The following is a 17,043-nucleotide window of genomic DNA, read 5'->3' as shown; positions in this document are numbered from 1 at the left end:
ATAAAGGACTTGCATTCAAAATATACACAGAACTCTTGAAAGTTAACAAAAAGAAAACCGAATTTAAAAATGGGCAAAAAATCTGAACAGACACCTCATATGTGGCAAATAAGCATATGAAAAGATGTTCAACATCATATGTCATTAGGAAATTGCAAGAAGTTAAAAAAGCGGCAATGAGATGCCACTGTGTGCCCACTAGGGTAGCTAAAACCCAAAATGCCATGCTAACAAGGATACATATTGCTGAGTGAAAGCCAATCTGAAAGGCTACATACCGTATTATTCCAGCTATATGCCATTCTGCAAAAGACAAAACAACACAGAAAGTAAAAAGTTCAGTGGCAGCCAGGGGTGGGCTTGGGGGTGAAGAGAGGGATGAATAAATGAAGCATAGGGAATGTTTATGGCACTGAAACTATTCTGTATGTGACGATGAATACATGACATTATGCATTTGTCAAAAACCATAGAATTATGCAATAAAAAAAACCTTAATGTAAATGACAAATTTCAGTTAATAATAATAATAATGTATGAATATTGGTTAATTGTAACAAATATACCATACTAACACAAGGATGTTAATAACAGGGGAAACACTGCTCGACTGGGACTTAGATGGGAAATCTCTGTACTATCTGCTCAATTGTTTCTGTAAATCGAAAATTGGTCTAAAAAATAAAGTGTGCGTGCGTGTGTGTGTGTGTGTGTGTGTGTGTGCATACATTTTAAAATGACTCTAAGGTTTTTGGCCTGAGCTTCAAAATGAATACAGTTGCCATTTATTGACATAAAGAAAACTACAGAAGGAGAAAGTATAGGAGCAAATCAAGATTTCTTTTTGGACATGCTAATTTGAGATGCCTTTTTAGATCGCAGTAGAGATGTCAAGTAGGCAGTTACATATATGAGTCTGAAGTTCATGGAAGAGGGTGAGATGGAGATAAAAATTTGGGAGTCATCAGTATATCGATGATATTTAAAACCTTGGAACCAGATGATGCTGCTTAGGGAGTGAGTATAACGAAGAGAAAAGCTCAGATGACTGAGCCCTAGTCACTGAACCTCCTCAAATCCCCAAATTAGGTTCTTGCATTAATAGCTAAACATCTATATCCTTACACATTTGCACATTGTAATTGGTATCCATTACAGAAAACAGAAACAAGCATTGCAATTCCTAATATCCCGACTCAATCTTCTCACCTTTATTTCAGGATTTCCTAAAGATTTTGTAGTGGCAAACTCTTGATTTAACTTTCTCTTACCTTCGACTTCCTTAATCCTTAAGAGGTTGCTTTTCCTGAACTGTTACTTCCCAGGAGGAGAGTTGTTTGTTTGTTTTTTCATATTTTTTCTATGTCTATCTCTCCTTTCCTCCACTCCTTTTCTCTCCATTCCCATCTCTCTTGTATCACACATACTCACTCCTCCTTCTCCACCCACCCCACACCAATCTAGGGCTTCTCACCAACTGCAGGCAGGTACTCTCTCTGCCATTACTACATACCCAGTCATAATGAACTATTGGCAAATTTCAGGCCCTCTCAGCCCTCAATACCTTGCTCATATTATTACTTTAACCAGGGCATCCATTCCCATCCTTGTTCCTTGTTCCTGTATATTTCAAACATCTTGTCCTCCAGTAAGTTTTCCCAGACTCTCTCATCTCTTTATCCCACCAGTCGAAGTTAGGTCTCCTCCCTCTGTGGTCTTCCTCAGTACCCTGCACATATCTGTCATTACATTTCTCACACTGGATGTAAATGTCTGTCCACCTCAGCTCTAGACTGTGAGCATCTTGTAGGCAAAGTCTATGATATTTTGTACCCCTTGAGCCCAGGCAGCCAATAAATAAATAAGCAACTTAGAAAATACTGGAATAATTTGCAATTTACCTTTTTATTCTATCCTAAAACCAAATTTTGCCTCTAATAGTATATAATTATGTTTATATTCATTATATTTAAATAAAAAGTATAATTAAATACATTTATAACATTTTTAGTGAAGGGTAAGACCAGTAAATAAACTTTTAATTTTCCCTACACATCTCAGTGTATTAAAATATTAGTTTTTTTCTTCTCCTCATGAAAACACAAAGGCAATGGATTTAAAAATAAATAATCTGTCCATTTATATTATCTGGGTTACTGCTGTGATAACACAAACAGCTAATAAAATGTTCTTTAATCATGTCCTTTAAAAAAAGAAAAATTACTATTGACAGCCTTTAAAAGCTATATTGGGAAAAATTAATTCTGACAAAGAAAAAATAACTAAAATTCATTGGATTCAATGTATGAGAAAAAGAGAGTACATTCTTTTGAAAACAACATTGAGGGAAATAGGATGTGATATACATTAATAAGCTAAGCATCATATTAAGCAAAGCACCTCAGGCTAGGAATCCTAACTTTGGCTCTGACATTCATTTCTAATGTGCACAGAACTATTTTCACTTCTCTTAAGGCATAAATTCCTTTAATTGTACAATAATCTTGCCAAAATAATTTTATTCAAACCAACTTTTAAAAGCTCTTAGACTTTTAGCTTCATGGTAGCTGAGCTTGCAGAGGAGCAATTTGGTAATTGAATGTTTACATCTTTTTCTAAACTTCTCAAGTAATATGCGGATGCCAAGAAGAACTTTTGAAATATTTTTGTCTTAGATAAGATGGCTGAGTGTATTCAATTTAGAAAGGTTACCAACTGCCATGAAACAATAAAAACAAAAGAAATGCCACTATTTGGGGTCCTAGGGGAACAAAATGGTGATGGGAGAGGCTCCATTCTCCCATCCACTATTCTTCTTTGACACTGAGAAGAAAGAACCGTTTATAATTTCGTCAGGTTTGAAAGGATGAATGATTCACATATTACTAAAAAAGGAACTACAATCCTTTGGGGGAAAAAAAGGAGATTAAGTTTTAGAAAGCTGTATCTTAACTGTGCCTGGATTTTATAATTGTATAAGACATTTCACTTCGCTCAGCTTTTTTTTAAACTTATATATAACCACAGATGAGCTTAAAATATGTCAACTAAGGTTTTCCCACCTCTTGTATCTTACCGAAGAAACAAAATTTACACTGGAATTGGGAGGTGACATAGAGCCTATGAGGGGGAAAATAAAAAACCCTACCAGTAGTTAAAGACTAGAAAATCATTTTGTTCCCTTATCATTTGAGTCCCTGTATAAGTCACTTAAGATATTTTCCCATTTGCAACTACCTGTAGTACTACTATTACAGAAAAGTGTAATACTATTATCCTAACTTCGGTATAGTATACTTCTACCATTTAGGGCACTCAATAAATACTAACGGACCCAAGGTGGTCCAAAGTGAAGCTAATCAGGCTATCTGAACATAAATTTGACTTCATTTGCAATCTTAGCACTGAAAAAGATAGGTCACTAGTTTTAGTTTGTATTCCTCTTGTTGTCTCATCTTTAAATCCATCAGATCTCTTTCATCTCTGTGTATCTATGAATATGATTTTATATCATTGCTGTGTCTGAGGAAACTGTACCTCTACAGTCATTTACCAAAGTTGCTTCATGTATTCCTTAGATTCAATATAGCATAGAAACAATCTAGAGTACTCTCCATATGGATGCCATGCAAATATACAATTTAATATGGCATTATAATGCAAACTAAAAATTATTTTACATTAGCTTTAGGAAGTATTTTTAGATGAGAGAAACAAGAAACACTAGCAATTAATTACTTCATAATCCATCAGCAAAATCTTCCCACTAGATAATCAGAAATGGGCACTTTATCAATTGTATTCTCCCATTACAGATCAGGAAATAACATTAAATCAATATTTTCATAAGGACCGTTACACACAAGACCTTCTGAAACTTGAAAAACATGACAAAGTGTTTCAACTGTGATCACATACCATATATAACTGCTTTACAGAAAACATGAATCACAAACCGTACTTATGCTCAAAGTAATGCATTCACTCACAGTGATTCAAATACACATTCACCCTGTAAAGGAATCTGTCTACTCTCTTGCCAGAAAGTATGTATACAAAATCACCAGGTCTAAAGCCTGGGAAAGTAAGTGGGAAGCCAACACTAAAAACTGTTCAGGTATTCTTAGAAAAGCACACAGATATAATGTTAAACACTGCCTAGAACAATTACCTTTTAAGGAGGCAGAAAATACATATACACCAAAAAATAAATAATAAACCATATAAATATACATGCCACTCTGCCACATAACAGTCAAGTGGTGACTGAAACAGCGGGACTATTTGTCATCACTAGGGAAATATTTTATAACTAAGTTGTAGTTAACTATGTAAATGACAGACTTTGGTCCAGTTTTACAAACAACAGATTATAAAATTTGTCTCCTACAATAAAAGAGACAGTTATCAGGCCTTATGTGCTTTGCTCTTTGTAAATAATAAGAAATTGTAGCTCCAGGAAACTGCCAAGTCCTCTGGCTCTACAGCTACGTATGCCACCCAACTCTCCTACTAATAAAAATGTTATTTAAGGTTTTTTGAGGAATACGAAGCATTTTTTAAAGCACTATATTCAAGCAGCTAAGAAGCAGAGTCTAAAATGGTGATTTACAACTGGTGTGCTGAGGTTGGTTGTACACTATGTGGCAAGTAATTTGTTTCTAACAATAGAGTACTAAAGTTGGCAGGGTATTTTTAAATATAAAACTAGTATTCCTGATAATATTATCAGTCTCACCAGTGATATTCCAACATTTTTTCTTGAGTGAGAGTCAAAAGACAAAGTTAGCGCTAAGAGGTTCTGGGAACAATACATGGGCCAAAGCCCATTATTATTATAAAAGAAAGAATAATGGCTACTTTTGGGGGGAAGAAAGATTATGATTGGGATGGGGCACATTGAAAAGTTTGTGAGGTACCTAGAAAAGTTCTATTTCTTGACTTAGTTATAATTACAAGAGTTCTAGATGTTTGCCTTATAACTCATTAATCTATACATTTGTATTGTGTGGTTTTCCATAACTAGTTTCATTTATAATAAAATATTTTTAAAAACCAATAAAGCAAGAGAAACTCTAATAGCTGTGAAGCTAACTGAGACCCTGGTACAGCTCACTTAACCTTTTATTATCTTTTGGAAAAAGTGGGGGTACAAATCAAAATACACTTTTAACTTCAGCTTTTTGTATGTAAAGTTAGGATAAAACAAACACCCTGTATACCACTAGAGATTTTGTTGCTTTTAATGAATTTAAGCAACATTTAATGAACGTCTACTTGTAAAAATATTTTGAAATACTTTGAAATTCTGTAACATTCTCTGCAAATGCAGAGTATTCTTAAAACCACATAGAATAAACAACAGCCTCACTTCCTTGCTTAAAGCCCTTCAATGACACCACCCATTTAGCAGTAATTTTCACAGTGTTCTTTATGGAAACCTAAGACTCCGTAGACATGCTTCAGGGGCAGGGCATCATGTACAGATACGCAGATTGTGCTTTGCACAAGGGTGCCTGGCACAAGTGGATCTAAAATCTGGCCTTTGCTGTTCACCAAGCCTTGAACCTTAGTGAAGAGACATTTTTTTTTGTATGTCGAGAGGGAGCTCCTTTTCTGAAATTGTTCAAAGACTCTCTAAGTGCTAGCTGTAGTTCTATTCAAAATTTCCCCATTAAACAGTACCTTATTTTTGTCAAACAATAAAAACAAACTGTCTGAAAGTCTTCTTCAAAGTTAAGACAAATCACAGACAAACACATTTTATATTTGTAATTCCCTGATTTACAAACATACTTGAGCATTCGAGTTCCTCTTCTGTGAGTTGCCTGTTCATATTCTTTGCCCATGTTTCCCACTGGGATTTTTTTTCTGAAGTCACAGAAGCCAATTCTAAATTAATCTGTCAGTTATGCACATGCTATAAATCTTCTCCCAGTCTGTGAAAACTTACACATTGCAAGTGCAAGTATAAACTAGTAATACCCCTTTTGGTAACAATTTAGCAATAACCAGTAAAGATGAAGGGATAGGCCAGGCCCAGGGGCTCACACCTGTAATCCCAGCATTTTGGGAGGCCAAGGCGGGTGGATAACTTGAGGTCAGGAGTTTGAGACCAGCCTAGCCAACATGGTAAAACCCTGTCTCTACTAAAACACAAAAAATTAGTTGGGTGTGGTAGTGCATGCCTGTAATCCTAGCTACTCAGGAGGCTGAAGCAGGAGAATCACTTGAACCTGGGAGGCGGAGATTGCAGTGTGCCGAGATCGCACCACTGCACTCTGTACTCCAGCCTGAGCAACAGAGCCAGAATCCATCTCAAAAAAAAAAGAAAAGAAAAGAAAAGAAAGAAGTATAAATGTCCCAGCTATTCTTAGGGAAACTTTCATACATGACTACAAGGAGGTACTCACAAGGCTATTCATTAGAATACCATTAGTAATAGCAAAAAAGTAAAAACAATGATGGCCTTCATAATCTAAATAAACTTTTCCATCTAACTTTCCATCCTTTCCCTCTTTTTTCTGAAATTTTATTCATTCATTTATTCATTTGCTATCTTAAGGAATATTACTATACACCTACTGTGACTAGACACCATGCTAGGTAGGCAGTCATGCTTAATTACTTACAGTCGTCCTACTAAACCATGGTCTCTTACCGGCTAAAGAGACTTTTCCTGTCCTTCCTCTGAGTTTTGACATAACTTTGTACATAACCCTGTTAAAGTACTTATCAGTACTCCATTATCCTTGTTATTCAATTATCTAGCTACAAAATAAGTGAAGGCAGTCCCAAATCACACATTCAATTAAATATCTGAACAAAGGGCAATTCTGGTTTTTTAGATTCCATCCAACAATTACCAAAAAAAAAAAAAAGCATGTATTTTCTAAGCTAATATTCAGTGCTAGGATACTACTTTCATGAGGATGTCATGAAAGTATTTGTTTATCATGGTATCCCCAGCACCTAGATCATTGCCTGACACGTAAGAGTCACTCAATAAATACTTGTTAAGACCAAAAAGCCCAAGCAATATTATCTGACAAATAATATTTAAAAGTGAAAACAGAATCATTAATTTATGTAGATGTTTTATCACTGAATAAGTAAAAGCTGTTTTCCTTCTTAAATAAAAAGTATTTTTTCTTTCATGATGAGTTACCCTCACATCCTCCCACCAAATACTTTTCGGACATGTCCCAGTGAATTTCTCTGCTATACGAGGTTATCAGAGACTCAACATCAATCATTTTCTTCTCTGTGTTACTAACACAGAAAAATTCCCACATTAACTATGAAAGGCTGGAATTGCAACATTACTGTTAGACATATAACATTTTATATCATAAAATACACTTAAAAATAGATAAAAGTATGCCTACTACCTAAAAGATTGCCCTGTTAAAGACTGAGTAATGAAATCACACATACACACATTTCCATTTGTTAAAATGTTATTTGCATAGTTTGAGTTGAGAAAATGTTATGCACTAAAAGACATATAAATCTAGTATGTATCAGGCCTCATTTGTGCTATTTTCTATATTAGTATTCTACTGTATAATATAGTTAAGAATATTTATATAAAAACAAGACATAAAGATTTAAGCTCTCTCAGTTATTAAATGCAAGAGCATCAAAATGGCTTACCAAATTATCACTCCAACTAATTCTACTTGAAGAAGAAAACAAGCTTTAGCCATTCAAGCTAGAAAAGCATTAATTACCACTTGGAAAATACTAGAAATTAACAATAGAAACAAATTTGTACTTCTAGACTTATGAAATGATTTTGATTAAAATAGGCTATTGCTTTCATTAATTTTATTTTTTAGGAATAAATGCAGGTTAATTTCAAATAGTAGCTCCTTGTCCAAACAAATAATATAACATTAATACTAGCTAGGACAATATTTGTTACAGTAATTAAAAGACAGAAATAATCAGTTCTCAGGAATGAATTAAGACTCTTGGATATAGGATGGCTTGAAAAACATGCTAGTAAAAACTGGAAAGTACTAGTGATTAAATCTGATGTCAACGCTAACAACTATTTGTAATTCTCAAACACAGAAAATACCCCACAGTAAGGAGCTTCTCAAAGAAGCATATGAATAGACTGATATATTAAAAAACAATTCTCATTATGAATCATAAATCCAAAAAATACTTCATAGAAATCTGCAAATTTAGTTTAATATGGCTTTATGAAATATGCACAATGAAAATAACCAGTTATAGTAGCTTTAATTTAGAAGGGATCTTGCATGTACTGGTAATCTAAATCCCTCAATGACAAAAAAAAAAGACAAGGAAACTGAAACCCAGAGAAATTAGGTGTGTTGCTAAGCATCAATCAAAATGTTAAGTGTCAGTCCCAAGACTAGAACCCAGGTCTTAAGACTTTATAGTCTAGGGTTCTTTCTATTAGACTGCTATATATTCAGTTATAGTCAGCTAGAAAAAATGTAAGTATTCATCGACGGTATTCATGCTGGAATTTAAAAGGCTTTGCTCTTTTCCCTACTTATATGCTACCCAAATAGAGCTGTGTTTTCATTTGTTCATTCTTCCCATACCCCAGTCTCAGAGGTTTACAGCTCCCCTTTACATGCCCAATATTACTCTCTTCCGTTATCCTCTTGAATCCATCCTTCCTCATCTCTCAAGAATCTTGCTCCATCAATAATTGCCATCTCTTTTCTATTTTCAGACTTTCTGTAGGACAGCTCACGTGGCAGCTGGCTTCCTTTATAGCAAGCAAGAGAGAGTGCCCAAGATAAAAGCCCCAGTCTTTTGTAAACTAATCTTAGAAGTGACATCCCATCATTTTTGCCAAATTTTATTCATTAGAAGCAAGTCACTGAGTCCAGATCTCACTCAATGGAAGAGAGTTATACAAGGGAGTGAATACCAGAATTATAAGAAGCCATCTTAGAAGCTGCCTGCCACAGCTTCTAAAGAAGAAATGCGTAAGGGAGGTTTGCTAACCAGATACCAAGACTTCTTACGAAGCAAGCGATTAAGCAATGTGGTATTGGCAAAAAGACAGATAAACTGACTAATGGAATATAATAGAGAACCCAGAAACAAATTAATGTACGTTTGGAACTTTGGAAAATGGCAGAAGTGATATGTCAGATAGTGAGGAAAGGAGGGCCTATTCAGTAAATAGGGGTAGAAAAAGTGGTTATCCACATGGCAATGGTATCCCTAACCTCCTCTCACACCATTAAAAACAACAAGAACAACAGAACTCTTAGTGAAAATATAGGTGAATATTTTTTAGACCATTAGATAGAAAATATTTCTTAAACTAGACACAAAGACGTTGATTATAAAAGATGGATAAATATGATTATATTCAAATTAAGAACGTTATTCATTGAATGACATCTTAAGATAGTGAAAGACAGATTTAAAAACTGGAAAACACAATCAAAAAACTATTAGTGTCAAGAATATATAAAGAATTCATACAAGTCAATGAGAAAACTAAAAACAACCCAACAGGCAAAAGATATGAACAGATATTTCTTATAAATAATACATATATAAAGAAATATTCAGTATTATGAGTGATAAAAGAAATGTAAATTAAGACCACAGTGAGAATAATCCATTCCGTTGGCAAAAATTTAAAATACTAATACTAAATGTAAGAGACAATACAGCTCCAAAGGATCTTATTTACATTGCAGGTAAAAAGTAAATTGAGGCAACCACTTCGAAAATAGTTTGAAATTATCTCCTAAAGTTAAACATTAGCAACACTCCATCATCAAGGGAGTGGATGTGAAAATGGGGGTATAATCACACAATGGAATATTATGTGGCAGCCCAAAAAATGCACAAGAATGAATGAATTTTAGCAAAATATTAAGTGTATAAGGTCAGCCTTAAAAGATAAAGTTTTTAAATTAAAGTTAAAAACATCTAAAATTTAAAACTTCCCAATGAACATGGAATTCGGAATGACAGTTACCTCAGGTCAGTGAAAGCACGTTAAGGAAGGAACTTATAAGATGAGATGTTCGTTATTGTCCAAAATCTAGTTTTGCTCTGGGTGATGGTTACAGAGATACTTATTACCTTATGAAAAATAACTAAGTAAATAAATAAACACCAAGCATGAACCAATAATGAGAGTATGTCATGAAACAAAGACATGTTTAATCCAATGCTATGTACCTAAGTTTTTTAAAAAAAGGTCCCACAAGCTACATGAAGCTTTGATTTCAACTTGCATGTTAATCATGCTCTTCACCAACTCCTATATCAAGTATGATTTGTATGATATGGTACATCTTATAATATCTGTTATTTCAAATGTAATGGTCTTACTTCCTTACCAAAAATATAAATATTTCTACCATACATACTGTCTCTGAAAAGTACTGACCATAGAGTAAGTGCTAAATACTTGTTAAATGCTTGATATACTTTGTATATTTGTTCCTGCCCAAATCCCATATTGAACTGTAATCCCCAGTGTTGGAGGTGGGGCCTGGTGGAAGATGTTTGGGTTATAGGGGTAAATCCCTCATGGCTAAGTGCTGTCTTCAGGACAATGAGTTCTCGTGAGATCTGGTCATTTAAAAGTGTGTGGAACCTCCCCCTCAACACTCTCTCTCTCTCACTCCTGCTTTTGCCATATGATGTGCTTGCTCTTGCTTCATGAACTTCTTCCATGATTATAAGCTTCCTGAGGCCTCCCTAGAAGCCGAGTAGATGCCAGCACCATGCTTACTGTAAAGCCTGCAGAACTATGAGCCACTTAAACCTCTTTTTTTTTAAAGAAATTACTCAGTCTCAGGTATTTCTTTATAGCAATGCAAGAATGGCTGCATATAACACTCATATTTAACTTATTCCTCAAATAGCCAAGAGTAAAGCTATGAAACCTGCATCCTAAATTTCTTTAAAAATATTATATCACCACATTTAATGTTTCCTACTGCTTTACTTGGGAAAGGAACTTAGACCAAAATCACCTTCTCACCTGTTATGGCTGAGAGAAGCAGTGATGGGGGTAGGCACCACAGTCTGTAACCCCTCCCCTTCTATCTCAGTACCAACAAGGCAGATGAGCTGGAGTTCTGGTAATCCTACACAGTTTACTTCATGCCAGCTTTTGCCTGAAAGAACATCATTGAATGGACAATAATGTTTATTAAATACAAAAGATAAAAACTCCAAACTTCTACCTAATACTCAGCTGAGCAAATATCACTCATAACACTACCTCCTATCTTTGCTTTTCTAATAGCTTCTGTTACTCAATAATTCCCAATGTAAATAAATAAATTGCAAAATTAACAGCAAATGCATAAAAGATTGCTTATTATAATGTTAAGAATGCTATATCCCAATCCAACCCCCCAAATCCCTACCACAGTCCCAATAACAAAACAATATAAACAAACAACTTACTTTCCATGAGGTCCAGGTAAACCAAGAATGCTATATAAACTTGAGTGGCATCTCCTATATCTAATTCCATCATTTCTAAATACTGAAAATAAAATATAATTGTCAAATTGAGAAGGAAAAATTATTTAATATTTTCTTTCAATCAACAAGTAGTCATTAAGTATATATAATCTATAAAATTCTTCTAGGTATAGTGGAAGTTAAAATGCAATATAAGGTCTTAGAGATCGCTGTCTCTAAAGAACTTGCAACTGTTAAATACATGCACACTTAAAAATTGTTAGGCAAATAACAATATATGACTGTAAGTGATTAAAAACCAGGTAAACGGAATAAAAAACATGACACAGCAGGTCAGAAGAGCTCTACTCAGAGGGACTGGTGAAAGATTTACAGCAGAGGTGGGATGGGATACAAGTTAAGCACTGAAGAACATTATGATTTAAGTAAATGGAGAAGTAGAGTAATAGGGCAGGTAATCACACAAAGGTGGGATTAAGCCACACACATTCAAGGGCCTGTAAAGAAACCTATCTGCCAGCAATAGAGAAACCTTTTTAATAAAATTTGTGTCGGGACATGTTGGTGGGTACTGTGTATTTCCCTAGCCTCTTATTTGCATATGGAGAGAATCTGCTAGAGTATCAGTCCTAACCTCTCTACACACTCTTTCTCACTTTAACAGTAGGGAATTATTTCATCATTAGATTTTTTAAAAGGGATTGACAAGGAACTAGAGAAAGCTGCTTCTTTCAGACTACTGGTCAGCATAAGGGGAACACTTTCCAGGGGCCTACACCTGCAGGAGAATTCTGAGGCTGCCCAGCTATGCCAGTGACGACTAGGTGGATATGCAGGGCTAATGCTGAGTTGAATTATTAGCAGACCTGCATGGGGACAGGTCTAAAGTCACATTCTCCCATCAGCTTCCATGTAACTGGACGATACAGTTACAGGAGGATAAGGGTTATTAGTTGTCTACTTCAAACATGTTTTGAAAATAACACCCAAAACAATTTTGAGCCAGGTTACAAGGCCTTGGTGGTCAAGCTATACGTGTGATTTTATCAGTATGGAAACACTGAGGATTTCTAAGCAGGAGAATAATAAAATAAAAGTGTGTTAGAGGATAATAAGTCTGATACCATTTTACTGGATGAACCTACATAATTTTCAAATTAAGAGAAAGGTGAAATTGGAAAAACAAACAGCCCCTATTGCTTTATTACTTCTTTTCTTTTTCTTCTAAAAATTAATCTGATCCTTCAAGAAGAGAAATCAAAAGGGGAGATTTGATGGTCAGGGTGCACACAGCCATTAACTTGAAAAAGAAAACAATCTACAAGTATATAAACCGAATAACAACACCAAATCTAGATAAGGTTTTAAAAAGTTGTTACTGGTGTTTCATTTATTAAGTACTTATATAGTGCTCTCTGTATGTTGAATGTATTACAAATATTAATTAATTTAATCCTGTAACAAACCTATAAGTATGGACTATTAATATCCCCATTTTTCAGGTGAGGAAACTAAGGCATAATGAGATCAAGCAATTTGTGTCAAATTACAAGGTTGATACGTGACAGAATCAGGATTTAAACTGAGTCTGATTTTGAGTTCACGCTCCTAACCAATATGCTGCCTCTGCATGTTATTGTTTCCCTAAAAGGGCACTAAATAATATTTCCATGCTATTGTTTCTTTTTCTCACCTTTTGGGAGGATGAAGGGGACAGAGTAGGAAGATAAAATTAAGCAAGAGAAGCTGAAAAAGGTTAACTCTTCAAACTTACACCTTTAAATTTTTTCTTGGCTGCTTTTAGATGATTACGAATTATTGCTCTCTAGCAGAAGAGCGCAATTCTGTTAAAGTACCGTACAGACCAGTTTTTGAGATTCTTACAAAACCCACATCTCCATTCACTGCCTGTTCATTGCTTGGAACCTCACTGGTACAAGGCAGTAATGTCTCAAGCAGAAGCAAGCAGGGGACTATCTTTATCTCGCTTGCTGCTAATGTAGAAAAAGACACGCAAAATGTGAGTAGCTCTGCATTGAGCAAGAACCTATTCAAACTTTCGAAGAAATCTGAAATACTAAGAATCTGCACCTTTGCAAAATAAAGATGCACTCTGGGCCCAAGGCTAAGTGTAAACGTGACTGTGCCTAAATCTTTATCATTATGGGCCCGCAGACCTTACCCATCGCCCACAAATTGTCTTGCATGGTTACTGCGAGGATTAAATAAATTTATCCCCCAAAGGGGATTTACCTAGACAGCAAAACCTGTGGAGCGCTTATTAGGGATCTCCGGCTTGAGGGGGGCGGAGTTACTGTCTGGCTCTCAGTTCCAGAATGGCTTTGGCTGGGGGGTTGGGAAAGTGTCGGGGGATAGTGCAACTTGTTTAAACAAACAAAACCGATGCTGCCTGAGGTTGGCAGTTGTGCACACCGGTCCCCCTCGGTAAGGGGGGCGCGCGTCCTCAGCTCTCCCGCTGAGGGAGAAAGAAAGACAGCTGCCTGGGAGTTCTGCCTGGGTTAGGGGCCTGGACGGCGCCCTGCTCCTCTCGCGCCTCCTGACCTTAGGGTGGGTGCCCATCCAGGCGTCCTCGGGGGCCCACGAGGGAGCTCCGCCGCCGTCGCCAAAGCCGCGAACGCCGCCCGGACCCAGGCCGCTGCAGCCGGGGATCGGCTCGGAATCGCCGCGCTCCTCCATGCCGGCCGGTGCGGCGCTCCCGTGGTGCACCACTACCCGCGCCCGGCCAGAAGCAGCGGCGCACGCGCCTGTGGGTTCCGCTTCCCGGAGGCTTGCAGCGGCCGCGCGAGAGGGCTCAGAAACTGGGAGGAAAGTTGCATCATCCCCTCCTTCTGACCAAGGTAGCTAGAACCTGCGCGAACGCTCTCTAGTTTCGCACTGCGTTTATTCAAATCTGAACAAATTCTAGTGTGAAAAATATTAAAGAGTAGCTTGTGCCCAGAAGCTCTTAATCCTCTTTAAGTCAGTGCTGCCGATGACTCTGAGAAAGTTGGGGGATACATACGTCCTCTTTGCCTTCAGCAGTGGGGTCCTGGTTTCTGATTGCTGGGAACGGGAAAAGCCTAACTCAGTGCCCTGACATAGAACTTTAAAGTAGAACCATAGTTTCAGGGTGGACCCACGTTTCAGGATTAGAGGAAACACGAGTTGCTGAATGAGTGTTCAGAAAGGTAGGATACAAACTAGCATAAGCATGTGATCTGGAAGCCAAGGATGAGTTTCAGACAGACAGAGTAGCACATTTTAAGTGTTTTTAAATTTACTGTGAGTGAAATGGGAAGCTATTGGAGGCTCCTGTCATATTTTCATAGGATCACTCAGACTGATATGTTAAGGATAGACTGGAGGGAGCAAGGACACAAACAGGGACTGGTTAGGAGGCTATCACATTGAACAGGACAAGGGTTACTCAAAATCCAAAGTCCCAGGCAGGACATAACTTCTGTTTTCAACCATGATAGACTAAAACCCTACTGGACCATCCCCCAGCAGAAAACAACTTGGACACAATGCAAAAAGCTGAATATACTAGAATGTGAACAGTGGACTCATAGGAAGGGCAAGCTTGCTTGAAGATGAGGAACTCCACTTCAACACAATACAAAAAGCTGAATATACTGGAATGTGAACAGCAGACTGGTAGGAAGGGCAAGCTTACTTGAAGATCAGGAACTCCACAAGAAAATTCCTTTCTCTTTGGCATTTAGCTTGTGGCAAAGTGCAGTCCAGAAGTCAGGCTCAGCAGTACCAAGTGTGCATGTATAAAACTTGTCAGTTATTCTTATCTGGGGAAGCAGAAAAGTGAAGACAGAAAATTTTGAATTCTGAAGAGATTAAGAAATCCCAAGGAAGGAGTCAGGGAGTGGATCCCCAAACTGTCAACCCACATCTCTGAGAGATCCTGAACCACCCAAAACAGAATCACAGCAGCTCAGTTAAAAACAAGATCTGAGCTGAGACCAGAGCTATCTCCAAAAGGGAGAGAGTTTTCAGTTAAAATCTAGCCAGGAAAATTACCTACTAATACAAAGGAAATAACACCCATCAGAGAAGAATAATAGAATCCAGACTCTCTCCTTAACACTCATAAAGTCCATAATACTATCCAAAACTGTCTGACGTATGAAATTCAAGGAGATGGATTGCATACTCTAGAGATCGACCCTGAGACGAATCAGATGTTGAAACTGACAGATAAGGATTTTAACGTGGCTATTATAACTATCCTCAATGAAGTAAAACATGTTTTCAATGAATGAAAATCTCAGGAGACAAATAGAAAATCTCAGCAAAGAAAAAGAAAAAAAGATTTTTAAAACGAAACAAATTCTGAAAATTGAAAATTATAATTTTAGAAATAAAAAATTCACTGAGTGAATTTAACAGCCAAAAAGAAATTACAGAAGAAAAAGTAGGGAACTTGAAGATAGAGCAATAGAAATTATTAAAAGTAAACAACAAAGGGAAAAATTATCTTTAAAAAGTGAGTAGACACACAGAGATTTGCTGCACGTCAGATAATCCAACATGCATGTAAATAACAGAAGTAGAAGAAAAAAAAGGACAAAAAATTTTTGAAGAAAGATTTCCCCAAATTTGATGAAAAACATTTACCAATACAAAATGCTAAATATACAGCAACTAAAATAAACACAAAGAAGTCTACATTATAATAAAACGATTGGAAGTCAAAAAGATAAAGAGAAAAGCTTGAATGCATCAAAAGAAATAACACATCATACACAGGGAAAAGAAGGGCATCTATTATTGAATGAAATATAAAGCCACACATGAATATTCATATGTTGCCTTCAAATATATTACATTTGAATGAGCGTTTCCCGCCACAAAGCAGCTACTAAGCCCAAAAGAAGAAAATGGCACTGAAATTAATAGGGTAATTGAAGCACGAAACAATGACACTAATTCAAGTGATTGGAAGTGAATAAATCTCTCCGACTCCTAAAGATCCAAATCAATTCATATGATGGCGTTTTTTAAAACCTTAAGAGTATTTTGTTGCTAAACTGAGTAGAGGGAAAATTTTGTAAATCAGTAAGGATATCCAATGTGATTAGGGACTGTATGAACCAGCCTCAAACATCTTCAGGGGAAGAATTTCAGCTTATGTTCAAGAAAAAATAATTGGGGGTATGGAAAACTAGAAGGATGAAGAAACCACAAATCAAAAAAGCAACAGATAAATGCCATCCTTTGGCAAATAGATTAAATACTGTTGCTTAGAAAAAGCATGATACATTCAAGCATGAATATTACATGCTTTTCAAAAGAGTTGAAGAATGAAAAGGGAGTGTCTCTTAGCTTCCCTGTTAGTGCAAACTTTTAAATAGGTCTTGGTGATTGGGAATGGCTAAGAATGAGCACAAAGGATTTGGGAACACTTAGACAACCTAGTATTTAAAGTACAGAATCAAAATGGCTATTGTGTCAATCTAGAGTGAAATCCACTAGAGAACAGAGGAGAGTTTCAGTGTCTGGTAGCCTGGAGGATTTCTCCTTTCTCCTTTTGTAAATGCTTCAATAATAGTTCACTCTATTAGAGAA

General features: G+C 36.4%; 1 protein-coding gene across 6 annotated transcripts in view; it reads right to left on the bottom strand.

Annotated features, from left to right (window-relative positions):
- LOC105484574 (tRNA splicing endonuclease subunit 15) overlaps positions 1–14,157 on the bottom strand; it is a 42,139-nt gene extending 27,982 nt beyond the window's left edge. For 4 of the 6 annotated variants that reach the window (XM_011746341.2, XM_011746346.2, XM_071076983.1 and 1 more), the window contains exons 1-3: positions 14,023–14,157; positions 11,440–11,521; positions 11,009–11,144 (exon numbers count right to left, since the gene is read on the bottom strand). In XM_011746341.2, coding sequence (XP_011744643.1) covers positions 11,009–11,144; positions 11,440–11,521; positions 14,023–14,157 — 353 coding nt within the window. Of the gene's footprint in view, positions 1–278; positions 304–5,101; positions 5,112–11,008; positions 11,145–11,439; positions 11,522–14,022 lie in introns of all 6 variants that reach the window. The other 2 variants (XM_071076999.1, XM_011746342.2) reach the window with 2 other exon arrangements.
- Positions 14,158–17,043: the final 2,886 nt, after the last annotated feature.

The sequence above is a fragment of the Macaca nemestrina genome, chromosome 1 (genome assembly GCF_043159975.1).
Source record: "Macaca nemestrina isolate mMacNem1 chromosome 1, mMacNem.hap1, whole genome shotgun sequence".
Taxonomy (NCBI): domain Eukaryota; kingdom Metazoa; phylum Chordata; class Mammalia; order Primates; family Cercopithecidae; genus Macaca; species Macaca nemestrina.
This window is presented reverse-complemented; position numbering and strand designations above follow the sequence as displayed.